Source organism: Caretta caretta, chromosome 17 (assembly GCF_965140235.1).
Source record: "Caretta caretta isolate rCarCar2 chromosome 17, rCarCar1.hap1, whole genome shotgun sequence".
Taxonomy (NCBI): domain Eukaryota; kingdom Metazoa; phylum Chordata; order Testudines; family Cheloniidae; genus Caretta; species Caretta caretta.
Window position 1 is genome coordinate 22,641,764 of NC_134222.1, and position 26,788 is coordinate 22,668,551.

The window sequence follows — 26,788 nt, forward strand, 5'->3', positions numbered from 1 at the left end:
GCCCCACCTGCCGCCCCTGGGTGATTTAAAAGGGCAGCGCAGTGGGGCTAAAGTGGCTTCCTGCCCGCTCTCACTCCACACCACGCCCAGAAGCGGCCGCCGTGGCCCTGTGGCATGGGGTGGTGGCGATGTGTCTCCGCGCGCTGCCTCTGCCCTGAGCACCACGCTGCCATTGGAACTGCGGCCACGGGGAGCTGCGGGGCGGTGTTTGCAGGCAGCCGTGGGCAGAGACCCCTGGTCCCCCACCCTAGGAGGCACGGCCAGAGCGCTGTGCAGGTCACTCGCGGGAGCTGCCCAAGGTAAGCGCCAAACCCCTCACCCCCTCCGGCACCCAACTCCCTCCCAGAGCCCTTTCCCCACCCTGCAGCCCCATCCCCTGCCCCAGCCCAGTGGAAGTGAGTGAGGGTCCGGGAGAGCCAACCGCAAAGGGAGGGGGACTGCAGGGAGTGGGGGCGTGTCCCTAGGGAAAGGGGCGGGGCTAGGCTGTTCGGTTTTCTGCCAGTAGAAAGTTGGCAACCCGCCCCTTCCCCAGCCCTGCCCCGAACCCTCCCCCCGTCGCCCCGCCCCCAGCTCCCAGCCCCGCCCCCGAACCCTCCCCTCCCGTCGCCCCGCCCCTTTCCCAGCCCCGCCCCCGAACCCTCCCCTCCCTGTCGCCCCGCCCCTTCCCCAGCCCCGCCCCCGAACCCTCCCCCCGTCGCCCCGCCCCTTTCCCAGCCCCGCCCCCGAACCCTCCCCCCGTCGCCCCGCCCCTTCCCCAGCCCTGCCCCGAACCCTTCCCCCGTCGCCCCGCCCCCAGCTCCCAGCCCCGCCCCCGAACCCTCCCCTCCCGTCCCCCCGCTTCCAGCCCCGCCCCCAAACCCGCCCCTCCCTGTCGCCCCTCCCCCGGCTCCGAGCCCCGCCCGTCCCCCCGCGTCCAGCCCCGCCCCCGAACCCTCCCCTCCCGTCGCCCCGCCCCTTCCCCAGCCCCGCCCGTCGCCCCGCCCCCGGCCCCGGCGCGCGGTGCATGCCGGGCGCGGTGCGGCGGCGGGCGGCGCGGGGCCGCCATGTCTCGGGGCGGGCCGTGGCCGCGGCGGCGGGCCTGGCTCTGGCTCTGGCTGCGCGGCGCGGCGGCGGGGCTGACGCTGGCGCTGCTGGGCCTGGCCTGCCTGGTGCTGCGGGGCCCGGGGCCGGGCGCGGCGCTGCTGGGCGCGGCGGGGGCCTGGTGCGCCCTGAGGCCCGGCCCGGGGGCGCCGCGCAGGCCGGGGTCCCGGGGCGGCCCCAAGCCGCCGACCGCGGCCAACGGGGGCCCCTTCGCCATGGGCGGCCAGCTGGGCCGGGCCGAGCCGCGCCCCGCCGGGGGAGCCGGGACCGCGCGGCCCCTGAGCCGCCGCCTCGCCGCGGGGTAAGAGCGGCCCGGCCCCCCCCCCCCGGCCCCCCCCCCCCGGCCCCCCCTTCCGGAGCCCCCATCTCCCGGCCCCCCCTTCCGGAGCCCCATCCCTCCCGGACCCCCCATCTCCCGCCCCCCCTTCCGGAGCCCCATCCCTCCCGGACCCCCCATCTCCCGCCCCCCCTTCCGGAGCCCCATCCCTCCCGGCCCCCCATCTCCCGGCCCCCCCTTCCGGAGCCCCATCCCTCCCGGCCCCCCATCTCCCGCCCCATCTCCCGGCCCCCCATCTCCCGGCCCCCCTTCCGGAGCCCCATCCCTCCCGCCCCCCCCCCGACCCCCCTTCCGGAGCCCCATCCCTCCCGGACCCCCCATCTCCCGCCCCCCCCCGGCCCCTCCTTCCGGAGCCCCATCCCTCCCGGCCCCCCCATCTCCCGCCCCATCTCCCGCCCCCCCCTTCCGGAGTCCCATCTCCCGGAGCCCCATCCCTCCCGGCCCCCCCATCTCCCGCCCCCCTCCCTTCCGGACCCTCCCCGGCCTGGCCCCCCCCTCCCGGCCCGAACCCCCATCCCTCCCGGACCCCCCTTCCGGAGCCCCATCCCTCCCGGCCCCCCCATCTCCCGCCCCCCCCCTTCCGGAGTCCCATCTCCCGGAGCCCCATCCCTCCCGGCCCCCCGATCTCCCGGCTCCCCATCTCCCTCCCCCCTCCCTTCCGGACCCTCCCCGGCCTGGTCCCCCCCCTCCCGGCCCGAACCCCCATCTCCTGGACCCCCCTTCTGACTCCCCCCGGCCCAGACCCCCCCGACCTGCTCCCCATGGCCCGGCCCCCCCTTTTCCGACCCCCCCACTAGCTCCTCATCTCCCGGCCTCCCTCACCCCGACCTCCTCCTTGTCTCCTGGCCCCATCACCCCTTTCTGGCCTCCCTCACCCCGACCCGCTCCCCGTTTCCTGGGCCAGCCCCCCCTTTCCAATCCCCTCCAGTCTCCCTCACCCCAACCCGCTCCCCATCTCCTATCCCGGCCCCCCGCTTCCTGACCCCCGTCCCCATCGCCCAGCCCACCTTTTCCGACCCATCCCCACCCCAGCCCCTTTCTCCTGGCCCAGACCTCCCTTTTCGACCCCGACCCGCTCCCCATCTCCTGGCCCGGACCCCCCCTTTCGACCCCACTCCGACCGGCTCCCCATCTCCCAGCCTGTGCCCGGTCCCCCTCGCCGCAACCTGCTCCCCATCGCCCGCCTCCCCCTTCCTGGCCCCTCTCACCCCAACCCGCTCCCCATCTCCTGGCCCGGACCCCCCCTTTCGACCCCACTCCGACCGGCTCCCCATCTCCCAGCCTGTGCCCGGTCCCCCTCGCCGCAACCTGCTCCCCATCGCCCGCCTCCCCCTTCCTGGCCCCTCTCACCCCAACCCGCTCCCCATCTCCTGGCCCAGCCCACCCTTTCCGACACCCCCCAGCCTCCCTCACCCCGACCCGCTCCCTGTCTCCCGGTCCCCCTCTTTCTGACCCCCCCGACCGCTCCCCATCTCCCAGCCCGACCCCCTGCCTCGCATTGGGGTAAGAGCGGACCCAGCCCCCCCCTTTCCGACACGCCCCAGCCACCCCTCACTCCAACCCACTCCCCGTCTCCCGGCTCGACCCCCCCCCCTTTCCAACACCCCCCGGCCTCCCTCACCCTGACCCACTCCCCATCTCTCGGCCTGATCCCCTTCCTTGCCTTGCCTCTGGGTAAGAGCAGACCCCGTCCGCCCTTTCCGACACCCCCGGCCTCCCCTCACCCCGACCCACTCACCATCTCCCAACCCCCTGCCTCGTCTCGGGGTAAGAGCGGACCTGGCCCCCTCCCAGCCCCCTCTGACCCCTCGGCTTTCCCTCACCCCGACTCAGTGCCTCACCTCAGGGTAAGAGCGGACCTGACCTTCCACCCAATCCCACTGATCCCCCCGGCCCTTCCCCCTTGTCCCCCTCTAACTCCCAGCACTTCCCCTCACTCCGTCCCCCACACTGCCCCCCTCCGGCGTGTCCCCTCACTCTGTTCCCCTCACTGACCCCCCCCCTTGGCCTTTCCTCTCATCCCGTCCCCCCATCTGACCTCCCGGCCCTTGCCCCAGTCCCCTTGCCTACCTGACCCCGACCCCCCCACTGACCATCTCCCAGCCTCACCCCGATCCACCCCACTGACCCCCCCAGTCCTTCCCCACACACTGACCCCCCCCAGCCTCATCCACCCCTCATCTCCCAGCCTGCCATGTCTCCTCTCCTTGGGGTAAGAGCGGACCGACACCCCCACCAGCCGTTCCCCCTCACCCCAACCCACTGATCCCTCCCAGCCTCCCCATACCCCTACCCACCCCCCATCTCCCAGCCTTTCCCACCGCCTCATCTTGGGGTAAGAGAGGGCTGACCACCTGCACCCCAGCCCTTTCCCCTCACCCTGGGCCCCTGACCTGCCCAGCCTCCCCTCACCAGCCCAACACCCCCCAACCTAGCCCTTGCTCCTCACCCCGACTCATCCTCTGACTAGCCCGTCTTCCCTCCAGCCCAACCCCATGCCTCACCTTGGGGTAAGTGCGGACTGACCCTCCCCAGCCTTCCCCCTCACCCATTGATCCCCTCAGCCCGACCTGCCTCCTTGCCCCTTCACCGCTGATCCCCTCACCCCCCCACACCCTGACCTGCTCCTCCATCGCTCCCTGCACTCTCTCAGCTATGACTCCCCCATCACCTCCTAGCCCAACCTGCCACCTCGCATTTCGGTAAGGACTGGACATACTACCCCCCAGCCCAACCTGCTATCTCAGGCCCCCTTACTCCTGCCTGCCCATCAGCCCCAGCCGGCCACCTCACCTTTAATTAAGGACTGGACCAATCCTGCCAGCTCCCCTTTCAGTCTGCCGTACTCCCCCCCCCCCTCCCCCCCCCCCCGACATACCCCCGCCCTTTCCCCTGCTCCCATTCTCAGCCTGGACCACTGCCTTGCCTTCATCCCCAGCCCTCCCTCACTCTGACCCCTGCTCAGCCCATCCACTCCTCTCTCCTCTTTTCCCCCCCTCCATCCACTCCTTGGCCTTTGGGTAAAGACCAGACTGCCCCCTCACCCCCAACTTGACCTGCCACCTCTCCTTCAGGAAAGGACCAGACCTGCCTCCTAGCCCAACCCCTGGGCTCCCACCCCTCCGCTTCTCTTTCTGGTAAAGATGGGACCCACCTGCCCCAGCTTCCTCCTCCCATCCTCCTCATTTCTCCTGATGCATCTCCTTTGAGTAAGGAGAGGACTGAAACCCCCCCCCCCCCCCCCCCCAAGCCCTGCTCCGGGGGCAGCTCCATCCCAGCACAATTCCTCATCCCCAACCCAATCCATGCTGCCTGCCTCGCTCTCCTTCAAGTAAGGACAAGATGGATCCCTCCTCCCCATTGCTCCCTCCCCAACCCCCATTCGGGGGTGGGGCAGCCCCCTCTCCATTATCCTCCTGTCCTTGCTGTCCCTCCTGGCCCCCTCAACCCAACTCCCATTCAACTTTCCTTGGCCCTGCTATCCCCAACCCTTCTGGAGAACAGCCCCCCCTTCCCTCCCCACTGTCTGATCTTCTCCCCTCTTGTGCTGCTCCTGGGGCACCCCTTCTTCCAGCATTGGGCAGCAGGCCCCATCTTGGAGCTACGGGGTGGGGAGGCTCCATGCTTTTGGTGGATTCTGGGGCTAGGTCTCTTCCCCAAGCACATGTCTCTGTTCTGAAGGTACCAACTTGGGAAGAACATCGAGAGGGTTTACCTCCCTCCTGGTATCAGGCCTGGGGAATGCAGGCAGGTAGCAGAGAGCTGGTACCACAGTGTGTGAAGCCCCCTTCTCTAGGCAGGAGAGGAAACCCTCTTGCAGGGCGTTCTCCATGCAGCTCTGTGGGGTGCTTGGGCTGTGTGGGGTTCTACCCCACTCCACACAAGCTCATAAGCAATCAACTGGGTCAGGAGGGATGGGTGGAGCAAGTAGGAGTGGGGGAACTCCCTCACTTCTCTCTGTGATTTTGGCCAGGTTTCCTAGGGATTTTTTGCATTTCTGCAGCATGCTGCAGTGGATACTCTGCATGTGTACACAAGAAAGTCTAGAGCTCCAGGGCATTATCCCAACATGTGCAGGGAGTGGGGAATGCTCTGGGCCCTCACAAGTTGCTGTCCCCTTAGTTTGGCATGGGGTGGGCAAAAATGGGGTGAGCACAGCAGCATCTTAGGGAAGGAATGATCTTAGCAGCCACATGTAAGCCCTTTGGGGTAGGGAGTAGACCACCTTGTTCTGTGTGTGTGTGTGTGTGTGTGTACAGCGCCTAGCAGATAGGGTCCTGGTCCTTGACTAGGGCTCCCAATAACACATGCTGCTGTTACCGCTATTAATGTAAATAGCGATGGCCTCTCACTCCTGGTCTCTAAGGTCTTGGCCACACTTACTACTTATAGGTTCTTAAAGCGCAAAAACTCTGTTTATAATGGCTAACAAAGTTTGTGCCTATTACATGGATCTCCTGCTGCCTATTTACCAGCACATTAACCATGTTTGAGCCTGTTGAAAATAGTTTAGCTGTAGTATGCGGTACACAAACTTTGTTAACCAGTTCTCAGAATTGGTCTGATTTGTGCTTGGTGTGGCTAGGGCATTGCTGAGATGCAGGCTTGATATTTATGTCCCCTGCAGATTTATTTGATTCCCTGCAGAAAAATGACTTTCTCACGGGGAAGCAAAGGGAGGCCACCAGAGCGATCACGCGACCCTCCCAGGCAATATGTTTCCAGGTGCCCAGGGCAGCCGGCAGAGAGGTAAATCACTGTAGGGCAGCAGGTAGGACTGGGGAAGACCCAGATGGTGGTTCCGAACCTGTGCCAGCTCAGCAGCTGGGCTCGGGAGGACGGGACTTCCTCCTCCCCTGCATGGCATCTGGGGCCCGGTCAGACCCACCCCCAGATTTCTCCCCCAGCTGCAGTAAGCTCTGCAAACTCCCCGCCCCTGCTTCCTGCACCCATTGCTCCTCAGTTACTGGGGGAGGGATCCCTGTACAGGGAGCTGCTCCGCCATCTGCCCAACCCTGTACATCCAGACCTGCCCCCGCTGAGCCAAACCCCCCTGCACTCAGAACCCCCCTCATGAGCCCCACTCCCCCAGCATCTGGACCCCCCAGTAAGTCCCCCAGACTCCCTGCCAAGTTGTGTATTCCCCAGACCCACCGCTGCTGAGCCCCAACCTCCTTCACCTGGACCCCCCTGCAGAGTCCCATTACCATTGCACCCAGACCCCGCCTCCATGTATCCAGATCCCCTCCACACCCAGATCCCCCACTGAGCAGCCCACACCCAGATTGCCCCAAACAGAACCCTCTCAACCCCCACCTGGATCCCCCCCACCCCTTGGATCTTGGCTTACTGAGCCTACCTGCTTGCACCTGGCATGGAGGGGCAAGGCCCTGGGGTGTTTCTGGGGTAGGCCGGGCCCTTGTGCTATGGCAGGGTTGGGTGCAGTCTCACCTCTGTGTCCGGGGGGGGGGGGGGGGGGCTGCACAGTGATCTCCCATCTCTGTGTAGCCAGTGGCCTGTGCTCCCCAGTGCCATGCTGGAGCCTCCACATTTATTTGAAAAATAAAATTTGCAGCATTTTAAAATATTGTGCACAGAATTTTAATTTTTTTGGCACAGAATTCCTTCAGGAGTATATTGTGGAACCAAACAGTGTGGAGTGAATTCACGTCCTGCCCAGAGACTGTCTTCTGCAAGACTGGCCTAGGGTCGAGGCACCTTGGCTTATTTTGGAATGGTTCCTCTCCACTTAGTTCAAGCCAAAGCTTAGATTTTGCAGGAGACTACTATAGAAGTTGAAATCTGAGGTTCTGTTTTCAGAGTTGCATATTTCTCCTGTTCCTAGCAATGAGTCAACTTTCATAAACACTTCCTCACTACTTCATGAGTAAGAGTGACTTGGTTGCAGCTGGAATGTTTGTGTCTCTGGAGTTGGCGGGAGAACCGCTTACCCAGAGTCACTGCCAAGCGTTGTTTCATTGGCTTCCCATTAAATAGGCTGGAGGGGGACTCTCCAGATAGATCAGTATTTGTTTGGTGCTGCTGCATGCTAATGGTTCCGTGAACGTTTTCCCTGTTGCCTGGCCCATATTCTGAAGCGGGAAATAGTCAGATGATCCTGATGGATTTTACTGCACCAACATCTCTTCTACAAAGAAAGTGAAGTTTCAAAGGGTAGTTTCAAAGGGTAGTTCTCACCAAAGATGGTTGCTTTGTCCTAGTCCCCTACTGTAGCAGAAGCGTTCCATTCTCTAGGATATCACCGTGAAGTTTAAACTGGTATGGTATTTTCTCGCTGTTGTGTGGTGTTGCTGTATGGAGATGTACGCTTTGCCAGCATCGTAGAGGAAGCTGTGTTTTGGTGAGGCTGTGTGTAGATACTGTGTAATTCTGGTCACTTATGAATTGTTGGGGGTGATTCCTTGTAATGACTAAAGCAGCCCTTTTCTGAACCTTTCTAGTTTTTCCTTGCAACAAATAATTGCAGCTTAAACTCATTTGATCCCTTGCAATGCGTGGAGTCTCTTGGGGTTAGCAAGAGGTACGTTAGCTAGCCGCCCACTTATACCCTGTGGTCTTTCTCTACAGGGATCACCTGACTCCACCAACTCCCTTTGCGCTGACTCCTCGACACCGGTATCCAATTCAGCAGGCCCAGTACTCCTCGTTGGGGGCCCTGCCCACAGTATGCCTGGATGGCTACCAGAGGAAAAGCCTGCTATCTGCTCGCAACTCCAGCATGGTGCACAGCCCAGTGACAGTGAAGATTGCACGTCCGGACAACAACCTGGCCCGCTCTCCACTGTGAGTACCGCTTAATCAGTGGCCCTTCAGTATCCCACAGCACATGTGGTACACACGAGGTACACGCATACAACCAGTGCTCAAATACACTTGTATCTTATGTGTTAAAGATTACTGAGTGCTGAGCAGAGTAGTGTTCCCCTTTAGAGGACAGGAGCCCTGCTTCTCCCAGATCCTGCACTTACTGGTAGCAAGCAGATTGTATCTCCTGCATGGCGACTTGCTCTGGATGCACTGAGGCGGGTGTGCACTGGTGGTTGCACTTACGCATCACTTCGCACTACTTACAGCTCTGTAAAACCTCCCCTTAATTAATCGCAGAGGGGAGAGTAGCCTGCTTGGGGAAAATGGGTAGTTCACTCTTCTGTTTGGTCGCTTGATGCTCTCTTCCCTGAGGGAGTGTCTGTTGCTCATGGCCCTGTAGTGACCTTTTAATCCCCATCTGAAGTATCGCTTTATTGCCATGGAAAGGCTTGTGAGGTCACAAGCTAGTCCTGAAGGTGCATTGGAGATGCTGCCTAGATTATTTCTCTTTCTTTAGAGGGGGGCCAGTCTTCAGATGTGCTGGGCTGTTCAGGCGCAGGGGAGCTCAGCACATCCATCACTGCTAATGGGGAGGAGGTGGGGGCCCACTCTCCCTTAACTCATGACTTTACATTGCAGCCTGGAGCAGCTGGTTTCACCAATGGCCTTGTCATGCAATAGCACCCTGGACCCATGTGCAAAGGAGACTGTACTGAGTGCCCTCAAAGAGAGCAGGAAGAGGGCTGTGGAGGAGGAGGACCAGAGTTTCCCTAGTGGTCAGGAGAACAAAAGAAGGTAATACATTAGGGGGCTGGATGCTATCTTTGTGTGTCTGAAGCGGTGCTGTAGGTGTCAGGTGCTTCACTATCTTCATAATAGATATCCAGGCAGCATGCTAGCTGTGAACATGGGAGCAATCAGCTGGCCTTTCCAGTGTGGCCAGTAATCCGAAACAGAACTTGGCTATTAAAGGTGGTCGGCAAGAGGAAACCAATCTGGTATCTGTGCCCTTCCAACTACCTTCAGGAAGCCTAGAAGAATCCTCTTTTGAGGAAGAGGGGAAAACTTTGTTTGGGTTTCTATCGTGGAAGTTTTAAATGCCAAGCCTGGTCTCCCCTGCTTTGGTGGAGGTCTTTGACAGCTTTCAATCCGCACGCCAGGCCTCTATCTCAGCACTTGGTTGAAGGAGTGAAGGAGTTGGAATCCTAAAAGAGAATCACTTCCATCTGCTTGGATTCTTAAGTCTGGTTTATTAACTTCCATTTAAACATAACCATCCCTTCCCCTCACTTCACCAGGTCTCACTTCCATATTATTTTTATCATAAACCAATCAGTTCTCCAGTCAGCCTCAGTCTTTAGAGAGAAATGGGATACATGTGTCCTGAATTTCTGATGTAAAACAAAACATGACAGTTTAAAATCTGTTGAGATCTCCTTTATATAGCTCAATAAGCAAAAAAAGCATGCATGTTTTTCCTTCAAGAAATGGTGGGGGAAATATTTCCCAGTTTCCATTCGTTATTTTTAATGAGAACACCAGACCTTAGGTCTCAGACACATAGCTTCAGCAGTATCTTTCCCCAGGATTTTAGGAAGGAGTAGGATATAAATCGGTGGATGCCATCCTCTTTCTGGTGGAGTCCCCTTGCAAATGCCCTAGCGTAGTTGTGCTGTCCTCTCTTCCATCTGTGTTTTCCTTCTGTCCATTTCTGTATGTGTGGGTTTAATTTGTTTTGTGACTCCCCATGTTTGTCCCTTGCTTGCCATGAGGCTGCTTGCAGTGGGGAAATCCACTGGGGCTGGGTTATATGGGCTCTTGCAGATGAATTGAGTGCTAGAGAACCGGAGAAGAGAAGCTTGGGCTGATGAGATACTGTTTGAGTCTGTCACCCTGAATGCTGCTCCTGGCCCCACAGTTAGATGTCAGTTTGAGAGCTTTCAGGGAGCAACCAGTTGCTTTTCCCACTGCTGCAGGAGCACACTTTCAGCTGGGGTTGTAGTGACTTACGCAGCTTTCTCCTCTCTCCTTTGCTCTTCTCTGTGCCTCTTGGACTAGTGAATGTCTGGTCCCACCTCCTAAAGTGTGTGTGGGGATAGGATGAATACAATCCTACAAAGCGTGGTAGAAGCTGAGCATGGATGTTGACACTTCATTCTCCTTTCTGACATTGGCTCCACAAATCCCCACTAATATTGAGTGCCCAGCTGTGTAACACTAACCCATTTCAAAGCACTGAGCCAGTGGGGGAGCGTGAGGAGGTTATGTAGGCAGAAAGCTCACTGCTCAGTGGCTTGAGTTGTGGGCCAAATGGCGCTTGTCAGCTATGTCAGATCTTAGCACCAATGCTCTGAGGGCGCCTTTGTGCTGCCAGCGGTTATGCCTGGCACGCAGGCAGCACCTGGTGTGGCTTGCACTTGAGAAATGCAGTCAAGCTCAGCAGTAGAACTGACCAGAGGATGACAATTCTGTTTTAAGGCAACTTTCAAGGTTTTGAAATTGGTTTTCATTCCATGTTGGAACAAAAACTAAAACTTCTGAACGTTTTCATGAAAACAGAATTCTGTCAGTGTTGATTTTCAGATGAAAACATGGGTGGGGAGGTCCGTCTGGTCATATGCCTGTCTAGTTAGGGCAATGGGTATAGGATGTAGGATGGGGGTTCTCAAACTGGGGGTCGGGACCCCTCAGGGGATCGCGAGCTGTCAGCCTCCACCCCAAACCCTGCTTTGCCTCCAGCATTTATAATGGTGTTAAATATATAAAAAAGTGTTTTTAATTTGTAACGGGGTGACTCACTCAGAGGTTTATGTGAAAGGGGTCACCAGTACAAAAGTTTGAGAACAACTGATGTAGGAGTTCTTGGTTCCAGAGCGGAGATTTTCATCACATATTCCTGGATTGTGTGGGTCCTTCTGAACACTGAGGATTTCCTCGTATCTTTTTCTTGCAGACGCCATGACAGCAGTGGCAGTGGGCAGTCTGCGTTTGAGCCTCTGGTAGCTAATGGAGCCCCAGCTTCTCTTGTACCCAAGTAAGTGCCTGCTAATCTGTAAAGGGGCTAGTGTTGGCTAAAGGGCAAAGCCAAAAGGCTCTGCAGACTTGGCCAGTCGAGTGGAGGCCAGAGGAAAAGGCACTGTGCTTTTCCTTCATGAAGTGCAATTTATTGAAATAGCAGGCAGGGCTAGAGCTGGGCTTCCTGTCCTGTGACCCAAGCATTGCGGAGCTCTGCACCCTCACTGTGGGAGAAAAGACTTCTGGGAGGTGTCCAGTGCGGTGCTGGATCCTCTCTATATGGAGGGGAGCTTGGCCTGAGCTGCTGGCAGCCCCCTTGTAAAGATCTCGGTTGCACAAGCTGAAAAAGGAAAACTGAAAACCCTGCCCCTCCCTCAAAAATCACCCAGACTAACCTGTCAGAGAGAGAGTCTGGGTGGGAGACTCTCAAAACATGTGGATGCTGGGAGTGCATGAAATTAGAACTGGAAAAAACTTTTTTTTAGTGAATAATAAAATCACTGAAAAATGCATTTTTTGCAGCACCAAAATTGTGTGTGAATTCAAGTTAAATTCAGTGAAAAGTTTCAGCCAGAAAAAATGGAAAATCTTGAAAGTCAAAGCTGTTTTTTAAATAGTTAAATCTCTAAACAAAACATCAGGTGCTAAATACCTGAGAATAAAACATTTTGTGTGAAACAAGACAAAAAAAAACCTGAGATGAGACTCAATGTTTTGTTTTTCTCATCAAAACAAAAAACTAAGCTTTGGTTCAAATCAAAGCAAACTTTTTTGGCTCAGCCTCCAAATTGAAAATTCAATGATTTACTTAGCTTCATTAGCAACCTTCTCTCCCTCTTTCTCTAGGCCAGGCACTTTGAAGAGGGCCCTCGTTTCCCAGTGCCTAGACGATTGCTTGAGCAAGAGATCGCGCACTTCTTCCATCGGCTCCATGAACAACACATATGCTGGTGGGATTCCCAGCTCCATCCGCAATGCCATCGCTAGCTCCTACAGCTCCACCCGGGGACTCTCGAAGGTAGGACACAGCGTTTCTAATAAAACACCTGGAATTCACAGGAGACATGGTGGTTTGGGGTGGCATGGCCCTATGAGAATAAGGCAGCATTGCCACATGCCTGGCAATAAACGTGAGTAGTCTCTCTCCAGCTTCATGCAGCACAAAAACCTTCAGCGGAGCATCTCAAGCAAAATGTAAACTGTAGCATTGCCTGTCCTCAACATGCCCATCAGGAGGCAGTGCTTTGCCATCCTCCGCACTGGCTAAAGCCGAGGGGTATCATGGAATGAGCCCCCTCAAATAGACCAGAACACACTGTGGTTTCCTTATGACTTAGTTTCAGTTGGATGGTGCTCAATTTGGATTGTTCTAGGTAAAACAAAACGTAAAATCAGAACCATTCTCCTGTCATGCCACCCCCTTTCAGGCTGTAATTGGCCAATGTTTGAGTCCAGCATTTTCAGCTTTGATCCAGGGCTCTTAGTCAACTGCTAATCTACCAAAAAAATGGTGTTGAAATGACTCCTTTGTCATCAGACAGGACTGTAAAATTGCAGATGCAGCATAAGGGGGAAAAGGGGATAAACAGTGAGGTGGCAAAATTTGCAGATGACACAAAATTACTAAAGATAGTTAAGACCCAGGCAGACTGCGAAGAGCTACAAAGGATCTCTTAAAACTGGGTGACTGGGCAACAAAATGGCAGTTGTAGTTCGGTGTTGATAAATGCGAAGTAATGCACATGGGAAAACATAATCCCAGCTATATATATAAAATGATGGGGTCTAAATTAGCTGTTACCACTAAAGAAAGCGATCTTGGAGTCATTGCAGATAGTTCTCTGAAAACATCCGCTCAATGTTCAGCGGCAGTCAAAAAAGCGAACAGAATGCTGTGAATAATTAAGAAAGGGATAGATAATAGGACAGAAAATATCACGTTGTCTCTATATAAATCCATGATACGCCCACAACTTGAATACTGTGTGCAGATGTGGTCGCCCCATCTCAAAAAAGATATAATGGAATTGGAAAAGATTCAGAAAAGGGCAACAAAAATTATTAGGGGTATGAAACGGCTTCTGTATGAGGAGAGATTAATAAGACTGGGACTTTTCAGCTTGGAAAAGAGACCACTAAGGCGAGATATGGTTGAGGTCTATAAAACCATGACTGGTGAAGAGAAAGTAGATAAGGAAGTGTTGTTTACTACTTCTCATAACACAAGAACTAGGGGTCACCAAATGAAATGAATAGGCAGCGGGTTTAAAACAAATAAAAGGAAGTATTTCTTCACATAACTCACAGTCAACCTATGGAACTCCTTGCCAGAGGATGTTGTGAAGGCCAAGATATAACAGAGTTCAAAAAAGAACTAGATAAATTCATGGAGGATAGGTCCTTCAGTGGCTATTAGTCAGGATGGGCAGGGATGGTGTCTCTAGCCTCTGTTTGCCAGAAGCTGGGAATGGGTAATGAGATGGTTCACTTGATGATTACCTGTTCTGTTCATTCCCTATGGGACACCTGCACTGGCCACTGTCAGAAGACATGATACTGAGCTAGATGGACCTTTGGTATGACCCAGTAGGGCCATTCTTATGTTCTTATAAGAGCAGATAACTGAACTTTACTAGCTAGTAGCCTATCCTTGTGCAGGCTTAACTGCTGCTGTTCTACTCTCTCTCTTGTACCTCCTCGTCTCCTGAGCCACTTTAGGGCATCAAACCTGATACACCTTTTTAAAATAAATCCATGGGAAAACGACATTGAATATTGCATGCAGTTCTGATCTCCCCATCAAAAAAAATATTAATTTGGAAAAAGTACAGAGAAAGGCAACAAAAATGAGTAGTACGGAACAGCTTCCATATGAGGAGACATTAATAAGACTGGGACTATTCAGCTTGGAAAAGAGATGACGGGGGGGGGGGGGGATATGACAGAGATCTAGAAGATCATGAATGGTGTGGTGAAAGGGAATAAGGAAGTGTTGTTTACCTCCTCATATAACACAAGAATCAGGGCTCACCCAATGCAATTAATAGCAGGTTTTAAACAAACAGAAGGAAGTATTTCTTCACACAACGCACAGTCAACCTGTGGAACTCATTGCCAAGGGATGTTGTGAAGGCCAAAACTATTACAGGGTTCAAAAAGGAATTAGATAAGTTCACGGAGGATAGGTCCATCAGTGGCTGTAAGCCAAGATGGTCAGGGATGCAACTGCATGCTCTGAGTGTTCCCTAAGCCTCTGACTGCCAGAAGCTGGGGCTGGATGATAGGATGAATCACTTGATGATTGCCATGTTCTGTTCATTTCCTCTGAAGTATTTGTCACTGTCCACTGTTAGAAGACAGGATACGGGGCTAGATGGACCATTGCTGTGACCCAGTATAGCCATTCCTGTTCTTACGATTCCTGTAGGAAGTGTTCCCTAGGTTCAGTCTCACCTGAAATGTACCACTTTCAATGGAAAAATGGTACAGTCCCTGAGGTAGGATTGACGGTATCTTGTGCAGTGTTGCTGAGAACATAGCCTGTTCTCGCCAGAGTAACTCGATGTGTGCTAATGGATCTAGGGTATGTCTACATCGCAGTTCAAAGCCTACGGCAGGCCTGAGCCACTTATTCTCAGGGCTCGAGCTAAGGGACTAATTGTCGTGTAGACATTCAGGCTCAGACTGGAGCCCAGGCTCTAGGATCCTGCAAGGAGGGCGGACCCCAGAGCTCTTCACCACAATTAAACAGCTCTGTGAGCCCAAGTCAGCTGGCATGGGCCAGTCAGGGATGTCTAATTGCAGCATAGACATATCCTACGGCTCTAGTCTCTTCACCAGCCAGATCATTGTTGCTTTATTTGTTATAAAAAGGAGCAATACAGCCTGTGGGGCTGGCCAGGAGCACAGGGTATTTAGCCTCCTGATGTGAATTACTTTTTAATGGTCTCTCTCTCTGGGTTCCAGCTGTGGAAGAGAAGTGGCCCGAGTACTTCCCCTCTCTCCAGTCCGGCATCTTCCCGCTCTCAGACACCGGAGAGGCCTAGCAAGAAAGCAAGGTAACCAAGCTGTACTTCCAGTTCAGTGCAGCTCACATTTGTTGCTGATTCAGTCTAAACAGATGTTGGGGGTATCGTTCTAACGGTATCCTATGTGCAGACTCCAGCTGGGGGGTCGCAAGGCATGTCCAGGTGGGGCTGGTGTGGCGCTTTGCACTGCCCTCTTCTTTCTCCCCAAGTCTTAAGCTCTGTGTAAGCCACCCACCTTGGGGCACTCTGACCCTTCCCTTCCAATCCATCTCGAGTCCCCTGAAGCCTGGCTAACTCTACTCTCCCTTGTTTTCCTGCTGGTGGCCTGATGCACTCTAAGGAGGCATTGCACTTGTTCCATTCTCTAGTGTCCGTAACTGTATCCTGCCTACCCTGCAGCTGATATGGATTACTGGCATGGTGACTTTCAATGCTGCACACACATCCTGCTGCTTTTGTCCATTTCCTTGGCCTGGATTGTTCGCATGTCTGGGGCTGGGAGAGAAGGAAGGGCCCAGTGCCATTTCGTTAACTAACACCCACCTCTGCTGCTCCTAACGACTCCGTCATAGCTGTCCGAGGGATACAGAGGCACCTGTCTACTTCCAGCCTCCTGTCTTAGTGCTCAGCACCTCATCCTTCTGCAGCGAGGGGTGTGTGTCTGCAGTCTGAGTGTGCGCCACATCAGTTGTAAAACAAAAATGTTGAAACAGGCTGTTTTCCCAGAATATTCACAGTGAATGTTTGGGTCTAAAGCAAAATGACTCTCAGGCCAGCAAAATGTGGCCCCCTCAGTGGTGCTCGGAGGTTAGATTTGCCTCTGCCAAGTGCTGGAGGGTTTGTGTGCAATTCTCCCTTTGCTGATATGCCAGACCTCTCCATTGTCCCAAGCTGTGGAACACAAGCATTCGCCTTTTGTTTCCAGGCACTGCCGAGCTGTTTGGACTAGAGACAGTGCTGTGCTCAAGGCACTGGTCTTACCAGTGGTTGGCAGTTTTCTTGTGGCTTTCAAGATTATCGTTCATGGCTCGTGGGTTGTGTTAAATCTGTCCTGAAATGTTCGCAGCCCTCAGAGTGGAGGTGAGTCAGAGTGAACTGGGCCTAACGGGCTTTCTCCTGTCTCTGCAGGGAGGAGGATCCTCACTGGTCCAGCACTTCTACCCCTGTAAAATCTGACAAGGAGCTGCAGACAGAAAAGGGTGAGTGGGGACGGGGTATGGCTTGCAGAGCCACTGGGGATGCCTGCTTGGCTCAGGCTCTGCAACTGCCTTGTAAAGGAAAGGCTGCTGAAGAGTAAGAGGAGGCAAAAGTTAGAACCTTCTTTGGAAGTAAGATCTGAATGTGATCTAGAAACAGAGTAAGTAGGTACAGGGCACAGCAGAGGGGGCAGGATGATGCGTCTCCACCGAGTTCCAAGCTGAGCAATGATAGGCCCCTCCCTATTTCCTCCTGCTGGTTAAATTGGACAGTGTTCTTCACTTGCTGTCCTAAGTGGTTAAACAGCTCCCATGCTTCACCCCACAGGGGGCTGAATGTGGGTGATGGAAAAGGAACCTCAGGTTTAGTTTGTATGCTGGTTAGTGGAGCACTCTGAGAGGATGGGAACAGCCATTATAAAGGGCCACTGCACTGCTGCTCTGAGTTACTGAATGGGCTCTTCAATGTAAGCAGGAGCAAGTCCTGGAGCAGTCTGTTCCACACTCCCTGGGAGACTTCGCACAAGCTGCCTCCTCAGTTTGCGGGTGTGGCCAGCCATTCATCCAGGAAACCCTGGGGTCCTGTACTCAGCTTGGCCCACTGTCTGTGGCTCTGTGCTCCGAGGCAGGGTTATCTGGAGGCAAGTCTCTCCCTCCCACTCTGACAGAAGGGCAGTGAAAGCATCGGTAAGCAAGTTCCTATGACAGGGTGTGCGAACTGACCCTCTCCTCCATCTGGGATCCCCACTTTTGATTGTTTCCTCCCATTCTAGCTTTGGAGACTCCTGTGCGGAAGAAGCAGAGTTCCTTGACCTTGCCGTCCATGTCAGGGAGCAGTGGGAAACGCAAGCGGAAGATCCAGCTGCTTTCTTCTCGCCGAGGAGACCAGCTTACCCTGGTATGTTGCCTCCACGTAGGCCCTCCTGGGCACCTCTGGCAGTGGAATACCCTGCTGCAGGTCCTCCATTTGTGGGATGGGAAGTGAAGCCAACCCCAGCTCCTGGTGTCTGGAGAGCTGCTTACTGCTGGGCTTCCCGGGCAATACTCTGGCCCACTGTGCACTCAGCACCAAGCTGAGTGGCAGACTCTGCTTCATAGCTGTTGCTGCTCAGTGTCTTTACCATGAGTTTGGCTGGGCTCTGCCTGCCTCCTTGAGGAAGAGACTAAGCTCAGGCTGTTCTTCCCTTGGCAGCCCCCACCCCCTCAGCTAGGTTATGCTGTCACAGCAGAGGACTTGGATGCAGAAAAGAAGACAGCACTGCAATGGTTCAACAAAGTCTTGGAGGATAAGACAGGTAAGGACTCCTCACGGCCTTCCCCTCCCGTTTAGGAGGTGTGGCTAGTAGGATACTTACAGTAAGTTAAAGTTGTAAGCAAGAAACTGAAGAAAACACCCATCCCATAGATTTCTAAGGCCGGAAGGGACCATTATGGTTAAGAATACAAGTCCATCACGGATTCCGTGATTTTTGGTGACCTCTGCAACTTCAGTCCCAGGTGGCGCACGGCTTGGACTTGAGCAGTGCGGGTCTCGGGCTTCTATGAATTATTGCTTATTGACCATGACCTTACTAAAAATAACCCTGACAAAATCTTAACCTTAATTAAGGTTATCTGGTGTGACTACCTGTGTAACACAGGCCAGAGAACATCACCATGTGAGTCATGCATCATACCCAGTAAAGCTGCCTTCTCCCAGGGGCTAATGAAGTTAGATTTTCTGCCACTCTTGGTCCTGAGGAGAACTTCATGAATGACTCCTTCACCGCTCCCCCCAAACCTGGGGATTTTAACCCCATGTGAGTCCTCCAGATCCTGGAGTGGGGGTGACGTCCTTGGATCCTTTCTGAAATGTGGAGTGTCCTCCTAATTTTACTTCACTGCGTCAGGCTCCGGTTCCCTCTAGTAGCTGCCCCTGCATAGTTGGGAAGCCCTGCTAATAGCAAACTGCTTTTCTGTAGAGGGGTGTAAGCATGTTGTTTTTCTTGCTCCCCAGCAGTAGATGCCACCCCAAGCACTGCTGCAGAAACCACCCCTGCATCCAGGCCTGTGTCATTCACACTGACATCTACTGGTCCTACGTCTGTTTCGTCGGCCCCCCTGGTCACTGACACTGGCTCACTCCTGGAGAGTCTGAAGAAGATGCAGAGCAGCCAGAGTGCTCTTGTGCTTTCAGGTTTGTGCTCCAGCCAGGGCAGGAGTGACCATGGGGCTGTAGTGTGGTGAGGGGCACGAGAGAGCAGTGGGAATGTTGGCCTTTGTGGGTCACTAGCCAGTCCCAGCTTGGCAAGGCTTGGAGTTGCAATGTTGCTTCTCCCTGACACAGCTTATAAACAGCTGAGTGCAGGAAATCCCAAATGGCATTTGATTTAGTGCATCCATAACACCTCTCCAACGCAGAGTGGAACAAGAGCGGCGCAGCAGGGTCTCTAGGGGAAGCCATCCGGGTTCGAACTTGGTGGCTCACCTTGGCACCCAGAGCAGTGCTGTTTGGGTCTGGCGTTTTGCTCCAGGTAAGGTTGTCTTGGTGGCAACTTGATCATCTTCCCCCAGCCCACCGAGTCGACTTCCTTCATCACACAAATGAAACTCTGGTAATCAGTCATCTGTTCATCTGTAAATGATTTTCCCTCTTCCACAGATTCGACTGGGGCTGCAGTGACATCTCAGCTGCCTCCGACAGTTCCCACGGTATTGCTGGATTCAGGTTCACTCCCTGCAACCGTGTCTGACTCCAAGCCTGCGCTGACATTAAACTTGCCTGCTCCCTTGGCCCCTCCCTCTTCCACTGTTCAGCCTGCCAGCAGTGTGAGCAACCTGGCAATTCCTGCTTCATCCGACCTGGGCCAGACCCCCACCAAGACGTCCTCCCCACCAAAGCCCAGCATTCTCTTTGGGATGCTGAGTACACCGCCAGCCAGCCAGCCTGGACCAGCGGCAGCATCCACTGCACCCGCAGCCATCCCCATGTTCAAACCAATCTTTGGCACCCTGCCAAAAAGCGAGAGTGGGGCGCTCTCTGCAGCAGGCACCTCTCTGGCAGTCGCAGCAGCTACTGGCTCCGTGCCTCCCTCAACAGCTGCTTCCTCTGCCGCCACCACCACATTCAAGCCCCTCTTTGGGAACGTAGCAGCTGGTGCTGCCCCTGGAGCAACAGCGTCTCCTTTCACATTCAAGCAGACACCTCAGCCAGCCCCAGCTGCTGACCTGACAGTAACTTCCACTACAGACACCACCTCTGTCTTCACCGGCCTCCCCAACGCCGTCTTTACGACGGCAGCTACCACTGCCAGCCCACCGGGTGCCACCACTGACTCCAGCACAAAGCCGGCCTTCAGCTTTGGACTCGGCGTGCCGCTTGCCACCAGTGTCTCCCACAGCACAACTGTCGCTGCTCCCATCTCCGCCCGAGCAAGCCAGCCGTTCCTGTTCGGAGCCTCTCCAAACCCGGCCCCTAGCACAGCAGCCAGCTTCACGCCTACCGCTCCTGTCTTCCAGTTTGGAAAGCCTGCAGCCCCCGCAGCCCCCACTACCAGCGTTCCAGCAGGCTCCGCCTTTGGCCCCGTGCCCTTGAATGCAGCACAGGCTGCTCCCAGCACCACCGCTGGCTTTAATATCTTTGGGGGCACAAATCTGACCTCTTCTACCCCACCAACCACCAGTCAGTCAACGCTGTCGTTTGGTTCCTCCACTGCTGCATTTGGGGGTTCCTTTGGAACAGGTGCAAAACTGCCCCCTCCGTATCCTGGTGCAGCTGGTCAGCCTGCGTTTGCCACTGGCGCCCCGGAGAGCCAGCAGCCCACCAGCAAACCTGCCGCTGGCCCAGCAAGCTTCAGTACCCCTGCTTTCGGCTTTGGGGCCTCCGCGGCCCAGTCCGCAGCACAGCCGGCCTTTGGGAACAGCTCCCAGCCAGTTTTCGGAGGCACCACATCCGTGTTCTCCTTCGGAACAGCTGCCACTTCAACCGTGTCAAGTTTTGGCTCCAACACCCAGCCTACAAAGAGCAGTACGGGTAGCATGGTATTTGGCGGAAGCACCCCCTCCCCATTCCCCTTTGGGGGGCCCAGCCAGCAGAGCACAGGTGCCAGTACCTTTGGCATGGGAGCGCCTGCCCCGAGTGGGGGCACCCCCGCAGTGGCATTCAGTTTTGGGGCTGGACAGAACGGATCGGCAAGCGCAGCAACCCCCTTTGGTTCTTCTTTGACACAGAACACGCTGGGTGCCCAAAACCAGAGTGCGCCATTCGCCTTCGCTGTGCCTGGCACTCCTGACAGCAAGCCTGTGTTTGGAGGTAAGGTGCAGGGGAGGAAAGTCTGCTTAGCCCTGTTTGGGACGAAGGCTGGGCCTCTCCTTCGAGCTGGCATGAGGAGGAAGTGAGAGGCTTGAGTGGATCTAGGCAGTGACCTTGCTGTGCTTTCATTCTCCCTTTATTCCTCACCCCTCTATACTTAGGGCTGGCGCTGTTGATATTTTGCCCCCTCTGCCATGAGCCATTCCTTGGGATCAGGAGAATCCCAGATGACTGTATTTCCAGTCTTTGCATAGACTGGGGACCACTCCAGCTTGTAGCGGTGTGTCTGTGAGGGGTGCATCCACGTAGCTCAGCTCCGCAGGGGAAGGAATGGGCTGGGGTCACTCTTCTAATAGACTGAGCTGTACAAAGGTCTTTTTGCGCCAGCCAGTAGAGTAAGCTCTCCCCAGCCTGTTCTGTCCCATGGGTCTGCTGAATGGAGGCTCCAGGAAATAGGAAGGGAGTGGATGGGAGATGCAGGAGCCAGTTTTCCCAGGAACTCAAGTATTTCAGGGGGAGAGGGGAGGTGGCCACCTTGGGAAAGAGGGAAATGGAAACCCTCTGGGGTTAGTGGGGAGTGCACGTCACCTCTTCCTGTTGGGAGGCCGGGTGGACATGTTCCAGCCCCTGCACAGTCTGTTCTCATCTTCTCCTTCCTCCCCTGGCTGAGCTGTAACCCCCCCGTGGAGCAGAAGCTTCCCCAAAGTGCACCAGGCCCCTATCCTGCTGTGGCCTTGACACAGACTCCCCGTCCTGCTCCTCTAACCAAGGCTGACAGCGCTGTGTTGTTTTCAGGATCTCCCACTCCCTCCTTTGGGCAGAGCACGCCTGCCTCAGGAGCAGGACCTGTCGGGAGCAACAGCCTTTCCTTCGGGACCCCCAGCACTCCCGGGTCGGGCTTCGGAGGAGCAAGGCCTCCATTTGGTAAGAGACTTTCCTCATGGCTTCCTCTTCCCCCAGGTCTGCAACATGGGGGGTGATTGGGGTGTCAGTAGGAGCCCTGCCGCTAATGCAGAGCCTGCTGTGTGCTGCACTGACTTCAGACAGGCTCCCAGAGGTGGGTGAGTGTGGGCTGGCCGTTGGGTGGCTGGAAATATGTCTGACAACTGGTCCTGGAAGACAGCATTTGCCTGCCTGCTCCCTGGGATGGTGGGAAGGTTGGGTCATGGGGAGGACTGCATCCCTCTTGGTTAAGGCTGGCAGTGGCCCATGCAATCTCTCTCGCCTCCAGGACCATCAGCCCCTGCATTTTCTATCGGGGCAGGATCCAAGACTGGGCCCCGTCAGCGGCTGCAGGCACGAAGGCAGCACCCCCGCAAAAAGTAGCCTCTTGGCTCTTCCGTTGGATCGTAGCTCTGGCCCGGCTGTGAAGAGCCCCGCCAGCTACGTGAGCAAAGGGGCCTAGTTCTAAGTAACCCTTCTGACGAGCAGCCAGGGCCCTGGGGTCAGGCGCTCGCTTCTGAAATCAGTTGGAGACACTTCTGGGCGACGCAGGACAGGATAAACCAAACCCTTCGTACTTGAACAGTTCCACGGCCGAGACTGGATAAACTCTGTACATATCAGCAGTGTTCCTCTTCTCCCTTCTTTCTCCAGGGCTTCATCTAGCGGCTCCTGTGCTCTCCTGACCTGACAGTTGAGCCTTGCCCATCCGCCATGTACCGAGTGCGTGGAGTGGGGGGACGAGGGGATGTGCGCATGGTGCCGGCCCATATGCACGTTCCCTGTGCCTGAATGGAAACCCGTGTTCTGCTCCTTCGCTTGCTGTGTCCCTGCATTCTTCCCCCTTGTAGCTTTGCTGTAAGTGAGGCTCTTCCCTCCAGGCAGATGTGTTCCCAGTCTGCTTCGTGGCTGCTGGCCCTGGAGGGAGGGTGTCTTCGCTGGCTCCAGAGGCCTTTCCCTGCATGGTGATCTCATGACTTGGTAAACACACCTCTCCCCCCTCCTCCTATGGGACTCCAGCCTCTGGTTTGAACTGGCAGGTGCTGACTTGCCAGACATCTGGCCTGGGCAAATCTAGTAGGTGGGACTGGACCGAGTCCCTGTGTGTTGGGGAGTAACTCTTGGTGCTCCAGACAGACCACCATCCAGCTCCTGCATCTGGGCCTAATTACCGCTGTGAGCAATCTGCCTTTGAATGCTCCTAAGCAGACCTTGCAACTCAGCATCTTTCGTCTCCTGCGGGAACCTAGGATAGGTTGGCAGAGCTGCCCATTGCAGGGGGTAACCTAGCCTCTGCAGCCAGGGAAGGCAGGAGGGTGGTGCCTTTGGTGCACCAGAGGTGTTCTGCCACGCCCGAAACGAGCAGAACCCCTGCCCAGAGGAGGTGGGACGCTGTCACTTACTGCCCTCTCCCGTCGTCATGCTCCTGTAGTTTTCCCTGCTCCTGTCTAAGCACTGTCTGTTGTGCTCTTCGTGTATTTGCTCCTGTTTGTTCGCTCATTGAATCGAGCTTGGAGGAAGAATTGAACCGTGTGAGTGGCGGCATGTTGGTAATGCCGGATTTGCTGTGTAAAGATTTTGCGGGGAGGCTGTCTCCTAGTGGGGGATGTGCCCTGCCTAATTGGGTGTTGAGAGTAGCATCATTGTGTGGCTACTAGTGCTGAGTGAACTCTGTATCTAAATGTGATGACTGAAAGGATGGCAGCCTGGGGCGTGGGGGGCCATAGGGCCCTCGGGATGCATGGGGCTGGAAGGGTTCCCTAGGTCACGGTTTGGCAGCCTCTTTGCTGTCATGCCCTGCTCCAAGCCTAGCTCTTCTCTCCCCTGTGTCAAACCCAGCTTGCTCTTGTCTACGCATGGTCTGTAGCACATGTCCCTTCTTGCTTCCCTTCAGTGCCAGGCTTCCCTGGGACTGCACGGAGCTGCAGACCCTGCCTGAAGCCACTAAAGGGAAAGAATCCCCAACTGACATGCTTAGGACTCTGCTTTTTGCCCCCTTGTTAAACTTTCTAGCTGCTCCCCACTGAGACTGGCTCCAGGGGCCCAGTGGGAGCCAGCGGGGGGTGCTCCTGGGGCTGCCCCTGTATCTTGGAGCGGAGTGGGCCAGGGCTTCTATTCCCTCTGTTGCCCGCAGCCTCTGGGGAGCTTTCATTGGGAGGATGCCTTGTGTGCCTCGGGGAGAGGGGCTGACACGCCAAAGGCCTAGGCCCCTATGACTCCCCCACGTTCCAAGAGTGACTCTGGCCGCCAGATCTTTTTACTACTCAGAGGTGTGAGTGTGTGTCTGCCGAATCCTAAATTAACAGATATTTAAACATTTTTTAAGAAAATAAAAATTTATTTTTATATTTAAGCTAAATTGCCTTTGAATTCCTTCAAGCTTGGTTCACTGAGGTGGTCAAAAGTTCAAAGCTGTTGACTAGGATTTAGCTGTGCAGTTACCTCTGGGGAGGAGGAAGTGGTCCCTTGCAGGCCTGGAACCCACCCCTGCCAGCCATGGCAGGCTGGGCTAGCAGCTGGGAAGGGCAGCTAGCCCATGTGGTGCTTTGCCCAGAGGCGTGGGGGCAGGAAGGGCTGGCCTGCTCTGTCCGAGTGGGTGCATTCTCTTCCTGCTGGCAGGAACTGCCAGGGCTGCTTCTCCCCTGACAGTCAATGTTACATGAAATGTACTTAATTCTTTTATAATGTGCTGTATGTGGATGTGACTAAACTTTTTTATTTTTCCTTGAGACTGAGGCTTAGGAGCTCTTGCACGTCAGAGAGAGTTGGGTGTTATTTTTTTCTTCCAGGAACAATGAGCCTCTCCTGGCTGGGGAGGCAGGACATGGGCGGAAAGTCTCTGGGCTCTAGCAGCTGGGAGGTGGCTCCCTTTAGAGTGTGGGGGTGGAGGTTGCGCTGCACTCACCCCTGCCCCTTTGGAGGGCTATAGCTGCCTGGTGTTGGGCTGCTTTCCAGCCTTTCCTTAGGGTACCAAAGCAGCCATTGTGGGCTGTGGGGGGCTCTCCCCGGTCCATGGGCACTGCCCAACCATGTAAAGAGCACCGGCCCAGCCTTGCGGGAGTCTCATTTCAGTCTGACTCTTCGCACGGTTTTGGAAAATGAGGTGAAGGGGCTCATACCTTAAAACTGGTCCCAGACCCCCACCCCTCACCTGAGAGGCCGTAGCGGCACTTCTCTCCTTGCTGCCGAGCACCTGTCTGGGCCCACGCGCTGTCCTGTCGGGCGACCACTCATTCATCGCTGGTGTCAGGCCTGTGCTTTTCCAGCCTGCTGCCTTCGGGGGGGAGGGGGGCAATGTATGCTGTGTTCAGAGGATCTGGAGCTTCCCAAATCCACTGGGAATTGGGGCGGTTTGGTTCTGACACGCTGTGAATGGTCCGTGGCTGTTGGTTCGTGGATGTCTTTGCTCGCTGGCTTAGATACAAGAATTGCTTCTACCCAGAAAAAAGAGGAGAGTTCAGTGTCAGCCAGTGAGCAGAGATCAAGGTAGGTGTTGGTGCTCGCTGCTGTGACCGCTGGCAGGCCTGCTCCCACGTGCCTGTATTCCTGGGAGACGGGCCTGAGGGAACTGGCCTACAGAGCTCCGTTAGCAAGAGGAGGCAGCTCTTCTGGTTACCTCAGTTGACTTTCCTCCAGCACAAGCCCATTCTGCCCAGCCTCCCATCTATCTCCGTTCATGGCGGTGCTAGGCTAGAGGTGACCTACGAGGTAGAGGCCACGTATTAAGTTTTCTGGCCATGTTATGCTGCATTGGTGTGTAACTTACTGCAATTCTAACGCCCTGCAGCAGAATATAAGGAGGAGGCCTCTTGCGCCTCACACAGCTGGGCTCCTGCAGGCTAATTAAACTCTGTTGGGAGTATATTGCATCTGAGGCCCCTGTTCACACCAATGGGGTGTAATGCATTTCAGAGCTGAACTCCAGGCTGTCTTGGTATTCCACATCAGAGGCAGGTTGCTGGGGCTGGTGGAAGAGCCGAACAGAACAATGGTGGGTGGTTGGTCTCTATTTATAGAATAAATTATCAGCAACCCAAAAGAGCCCTGTGCAGTGGTTTGTGCCCGGAAACAAACCATGTTCATAATCAGTCTTCAGGGCACGGAGGTTTCAGGCTAGTCCAGTGAAAGAACCAGGGTAGGAAGAAGTAATAGGGTCCAGATACCACCACAGACCGGGGGGGCTGGTTCAGACACTTGCTAGAGTGTTACCCTGGGCTTGTTTTTAAACTGGCCCTGGTCTCGTGCTGGTGCTCTAAACTACCAAGCCATTTAGCAGCAGTAACGAGTCACTTTGCTGTACCTTGGTTGGGCTTGTGTTTGTCAATGGCCCTTTCCTCTTTTTCTAACGCAGTTCTGCTGGGCCTGAGTTTTCCAAGCTCTCCCACCGTTCTCTGCTGTGATTAGCAAATACCAAAGCTGCCTAGTGACCAGGCCGCTGCTCTAAAGGACCCCATCTGCTTATTGCACAGAGACCTTCCGCTGCCCGGCTTCCTCTGTAGCGGCTGGGTGAGAACTGTGTGCGTTGCAAACCTGAGTGGGCTACAGTACGTGAATGTTGACAGGGGTGGGAGGCTGGGTTTTTTTTAATTACAAATGAAAACTTAGATCATTCCTGGTGCAGCTGGTGGGGATTTTTAGTGTGAATGTGCAATTTTTTCCCTTGCTTATGTCATTGATTTAAAATAAAAACAAAATTGTGCTCGATTCTGGCTGTTCTTGCACCAGTTGCTTTGTGTCCTGGGCAGCCCCAGCTCCACCCTGGCTGGCCACGCCTGGGAGATGGAAGGGGTAGGCTCAGGCAGCAACAGCCACTCTGCGCCATTCGAGAGCAGCATTTCTCAAATGTAGCTGTATGTGGCCATCTGGTTCTTCCTGCAGCCACAACAGCCTCCTGGGCAGAGATGGGGCAGGCCGCAAAGCAGCACCCCCTCCCTGCAGCATACAGGGTGGGCTTCAGCCCCCCTCTCCTGATTCAGAGACTTGGACGGCAGGCTTCCCCCCCCCCCCCCTTCAGCTGCAAGGCTCTTGCTTTGGCTATAGGGTTTTGGGGACAGGTTCAACCTCTTTCCCC

The 26,788-nt window shown here is 55.4% G+C and overlaps 1 protein-coding gene across 3 annotated transcripts; it reads left to right on the forward strand.

The window, feature by feature from the left end:
* The first annotated feature begins 1,042 nt into the window (after window positions 1–1,042).
* Window positions 1,043–26,421, forward strand: LOC125623781 (nuclear envelope pore membrane protein POM 121). Of its 3 annotated transcripts, none has more exons than XM_048823667.2 (13): window positions 1,043–1,381; window positions 8,006–8,221; window positions 8,885–9,040; window positions 11,199–11,279; window positions 12,107–12,278; window positions 15,227–15,318; window positions 16,417–16,487; window positions 17,258–17,382; window positions 17,677–17,779; window positions 18,481–18,660; window positions 19,126–20,775; window positions 21,571–21,699; window positions 22,372–26,421. In XM_048823667.2, the coding sequence occupies exons 1-13, from the start codon at window positions 1,044–1,046 to the stop codon at window positions 22,401–22,403; spliced, it is 3,345 nt and encodes a 1,114-aa protein (XP_048679624.2). In that variant the 5' UTR covers window position 1,043; the 3' UTR covers window positions 22,404–26,421. The 3 variants fall into 3 exon arrangements, with proteins under 3 accessions (XP_048679624.2, XP_048679623.2, XP_048679622.2); XM_048823666.2 differs by having other exon boundaries at window positions 18,484–18,660; window positions 22,007–26,421; XM_048823665.2 differs by having other exon boundaries at window positions 1,044–1,381; window positions 22,007–26,421.
* The last annotated feature ends 367 nt before the right edge of the window (window positions 26,422–26,788 follow it).

Coding starts and splice junctions, on each gene's coding strand:
- LOC125623781 (XM_048823665.2), top strand. CDS start 1,044: ATGTCTCGGGGCGGGCCGTGGCCGCGGCGGCGGGCCTGGCTCTGGCTC. Junction 9,041..11,198: donor GGTCAGGAGAACAAAAGAAG/GTAATACATTAG, acceptor TTTTTCTTGCAG/ACGCCATGACAGCAGTGGCA. Junction 17,780..18,480: donor AGTCTTGGAGGATAAGACAG/GTAAGGACTCCT, acceptor CTTGCTCCCCAG/CAGTAGATGCCACCCCAAGC.